The sequence below is a fragment of the Natator depressus genome, chromosome 1 (assembly GCF_965152275.1).
Source record: "Natator depressus isolate rNatDep1 chromosome 1, rNatDep2.hap1, whole genome shotgun sequence".
In the NCBI taxonomy this organism is placed as follows: Eukaryota; Metazoa; Chordata; order Testudines; family Cheloniidae; genus Natator; species Natator depressus.
In genome coordinates this window covers 183,379,167-183,383,156 of record NC_134234.1, presented here as the reverse complement: position 1 = coordinate 183,383,156, position 3,990 = coordinate 183,379,167, and the positions used below count along the sequence as shown (strand labels likewise).

The 3,990-nt window shown below is 51.4% G+C and overlaps 1 protein-coding gene across 1 annotated transcript; it reads right to left on the bottom strand.

Moving 5' to 3' along the window:
- Positions 1-1,818: 1,818 nt before the first annotated feature.
- LOC141983464 (uncharacterized) lies at positions 1,819-3,738 on the bottom strand. Its single transcript, XM_074946692.1, has 2 exons — positions 2,940-3,738; positions 1,819-2,360 (listed from the first exon to the last, which is right to left on the bottom strand). The coding sequence occupies exons 1-2, from the start codon at positions 3,520-3,522 to the stop codon at positions 1,819-1,821; spliced, it is 1,125 nt and encodes a 374-aa protein (XP_074802793.1). The 5' UTR covers positions 3,523-3,738.
- Between the last annotated feature and the right edge of the window lie 252 nt (positions 3,739-3,990).

Sequence of the window (3,990 nt, the reverse complement as noted above, 5' to 3'; positions counted from 1 at the left end):
GAAGGTGCAGCGAGGTAAATCTAGCCATGTATCAATCAGAGGCCAGGCTAACCTCCTTGTTCCAATAAGAACAATAACTTAGGTGCACCATTTCTTATTGGAACCCTCCGTGAAGTCCTGCCTGAACTACTCCTTGATGTAAAGCCACCCCCTTTGTGGATTTTAGCCTCCTGAAGCCAACCCTGTAAGCCGTGTCGTCAGTCGCCCCTCCCTCCGTCAGAGCAACGGCAGACAATCATTCCGCGCCTTTTTTCTGTGCGGACGCCATACCAAGGCAAGCATGGAGTCCGCTCAGCTCACTTTGGCAATTAGGAGCACATTAAACACCACACGCATTATCCAGCAGTATATGCAGCACCAGAACCTGGCAAAGCGCTACCGGGCGAGGAGGCGACGTCAGCGCGGTCACGTGAGTGATCAGGACATAGACACAGATTTCTCTGAAAGCATGGGCCCTGCCAATGCATGCATAATGGTGCTAATGGGGCAGGTTCATGCTGTGGAATGCCGATTCTGGGCTCGGGAAACAAGCACAGACTGGTGGGACCGCATAGTGTTGCAGGTCTGGGATGATTCCCAGTGGCTGCGAAACTTTCGCATGCGTAAGGGCACTTTCATGGAACTTTGTGACTTGCTTTCCCCTGCCCTGAAGCGCATGAATACCAAGATGAGAGCAGCCCTCACAGTTGAGAAACGAGTGGTGATAGCCCTGTGGAAGCTTGCAACACCAGACAGCTACCGGTCAGTTGGGAATCAATTTGGAGTGGGCAAATCTACTGTGGGGGCTGCTGTGATGCAAGTAGCCCACGCAATCAAAGATCTGCTGATATCAAGGGTAGTGACCTTGGGAAATGTGCAGGTCATAGTGGATGGCTTTGCTGCAATGGGATTCCCTAACTGTGGTGGGGCCATAGACGGAACCCATATCCCTATCTTGGCACCGGAGCACCAAGCTGGCGAGTACATAAACCGCAAGGGGTACTTTTCAATAGTGCTGCAAGCTCTGGTGGATCACAAGGGACGTTTCACCAACATCAACGTGGGATGGCCGGGAAAGGTACATGACGCTCGCATCTTCAGGAACTCTGGTCTGTTTCAAAAGCTTCAAGAAGGGACTTTATTCCCAGACCAGAAAATAACTGTTGGTGATGTTGAAATGCCTATATGTATCCTTGGGGACCCAGCCTACCCCTTAATGCCATGGCTCATGAAGCCGTACACAGGCAGCCTGGACAGCAGTCAGGAGCTGTTCAACTACAGGCTGAGCAAGTGCAGAATGGTGGTAGAATGTGCATTTGGACGTTTAAAGGCGCGCTGGCGCAGTTTACTGACTCGGTTAGACCTCAGCGAAACCAATATTCCCACTGTTATTACTGCTTGCTGTGTGCTCCACAATATCTGTGAGAGTAAGGGGGAGACGTTTATGGTGGGGTGGGAGGTTGAGGCAAATCGCCTGGCTGCTGGTTATGCGCAGCCAGACACCAGGGCGGTTAGAAGAGCACAGGAGGGTGCGGTACGCATCAGAGAGGCTTTGAAAACCAGTTTCATGACTGGCCAGGCTACAGTGTGAAAGTTCTGTTTGTTTCTCCTTGATGAAACCCCCTGCCCCTTGGTTCACTCTACTTCCTTGTAAGCTAACCACCCTCCCCTCCTCCCTTTGATCACCTCTTGCAGAGGCAATAAAGTCATTGTTGCTTCACATTCATGCATTCTTTATTCATTCATCATACAAATAGGGGGATGACTACCAAGGTAGCCCAGGAGGGGTGGTGGAGGAGGGAAGGAAAATGCCACACAGCACTTTAAAAGTTTACAACTTTAAAATTTATTGAATGACAGCCTTCTTTTTTTGGGGCAATCCTCTGTGGTGGAGTGGCTGGTTGGCCGGTGGCCCCCCCACCGCGTTCTTGGGCGTCTGGGTGTGGAGGCTATGGAACTTGGGGAGGAGGGCGGTTGGTTACACAGGGGCTGTAGTGGCAGTCTGTGCTCCAGCTGCCTTTGCTGCAGCTCAACCATACACTGGAGCATACTGGTTTGGTCCTCCAGCAGCCTCAGCATTGAATCCTGCCTCCTCTCATCACGCTGTCGCCACATTCGAGCTTCAGCCCTCTCTTCAGCCCGCCACTTACTCTCTTCAGCCCGCCACTTACTCTCTTCAGCCCGCCACCTCTCCTCCTGGTCATTTTGTGCTTTCCTGCAGTCTGACATTATTTGCCTCCACGCATTCGTCTGTGCTCTGTCAGTGTGGGAGGACAGCATGAGCTCGGAGAACATTTCATCTCGAGTGCGTTTTTTTTTCTTTCTAATCTTCACTAGCCTCTGGGAAGGAGAAGATCCTGTGATCATTGAAACACATGCAGCTGGTGGAGAAAAGAAAAGGGACAGCGGTATTTAAAAAGACACATTTTATAAAACACTGGCTACACTCTTTCAGGGTAAACCTTGCTGTTAACATTACATACATAGCACATGTGCTTTCGTTACAAGGTCGCATTTTGCCTCCCCCCACCGCGTGGCTACCCCCTCAACCCTCCCCCCTCCCTGTGGCTAACAGCGGGGAACATTTCTGTTCAGCCGCAGGCAAACAGCCCAGCAGGAATGGGCTCCTCTGAGTGTCCCCTGAAGAAAAGCACCCTATTTCAACCAGGTGACCATGGATTATATCTCACTCTCCTGAGGATAACACATGAACGGATGTTGCTTGAACGCCAGCAAACATACACTGCAATGCTTTGTTGTACAATGATTCCCGAGTACGTGTTACTGGCCTGGAGTGGTATAGTGTCCTACCATGAAGGACGCAATAAGTCTGCCCTCCCCAGAAACCTTTTGCAAAGGCTTTGGGAGTATATCCAGGAGAGCCGCGAATGCCAGGGCAGAGTAATCCTTTCACATGCTTGCTTTTAAACCATGTATAGTATTTTAAAAGGTACACTCACCGGAGGTCCCTTCTCCGCCTGCTGGGTCCAGGAGGCAGCCTTGGGTGGGTTCAGGGGGTACTGGCTCCAGGTCCAGGGTGAGAAACAGTTCCTGGCTGTCGGGAAAACCGGTTTCTCCGCTTGCTTGCTGTGAGCTATCTACAACCTCCTCCTCATCATCATCTTCTTCGTCCCCAAAACCTGCTTCCGTATTGCCTCCATCTCCATTGAAGGAGTCAAACAACACGGCTGGGGTAGTGGTGGCTGAACCCCCTAAAATGGCATGCAGCTCATCATAGAAGCGGCATGTTTGGGGCTCTGACCCGGAGCGGCCGTTCGCCTCTCTGGTTTTCTGGTAGGCTTGCCTCAGCTCCTTCAGTTTCATGCGGCACTGCTTCGGGTCCCTGTTATGGCCTCTGTCCTTCATGCCCTGGGAGATCTTGACAAAGGTTTTGGCATTTCGAAAACTGGAACGGAGTTCTGATAGCACGGATTCCTCTCCCCATACAGCGATCAGATCCCGTACCTCCCGTTCGGTCCATGCTGGAGCTCTTTTGCGATTCTGAGACTCCATCATGGTCACCTCTGCTGATGAGCTCTGCATGGTCACCTGCAGCTTGCCACACTGGCCAAACAGGAAATGAGATTCAAAAGTTCGCGGTTCTTTTCCTGTCTACCTGGCCAGTGCATCTGAGTTGAGAGTGCTGTCCAGAGCGGTCAAAATGGAGCACTCTGGGATAGCTCCCGGAGGCCAATACCGTCGAATTGTGTCCACAGTACCCCAAATTCGACCCGGCAAGGCCGATTTAAGCGCTAATCCGCTTGTCAGGGGTGGAGTAAGGAAATCGATTTTAAGAGCCCTTTAAGTCGAAATAAAGGGCTTCATCGTGTGGACGGGTGCAGGTTTACATCGATTTAATGCTGCTAAATTGGACCTAAAGTCCTAGTGTAGAACAGGGCTTTGTTAGGTGGAGCCCTTTTCTGCCTAGCAATCCTCCTTCTTGGAACACCATCCCATGGTCAAAGAATCCAAAGCCGCCTCTCTGACACCACCTGCGTAGCCATTCGTTGA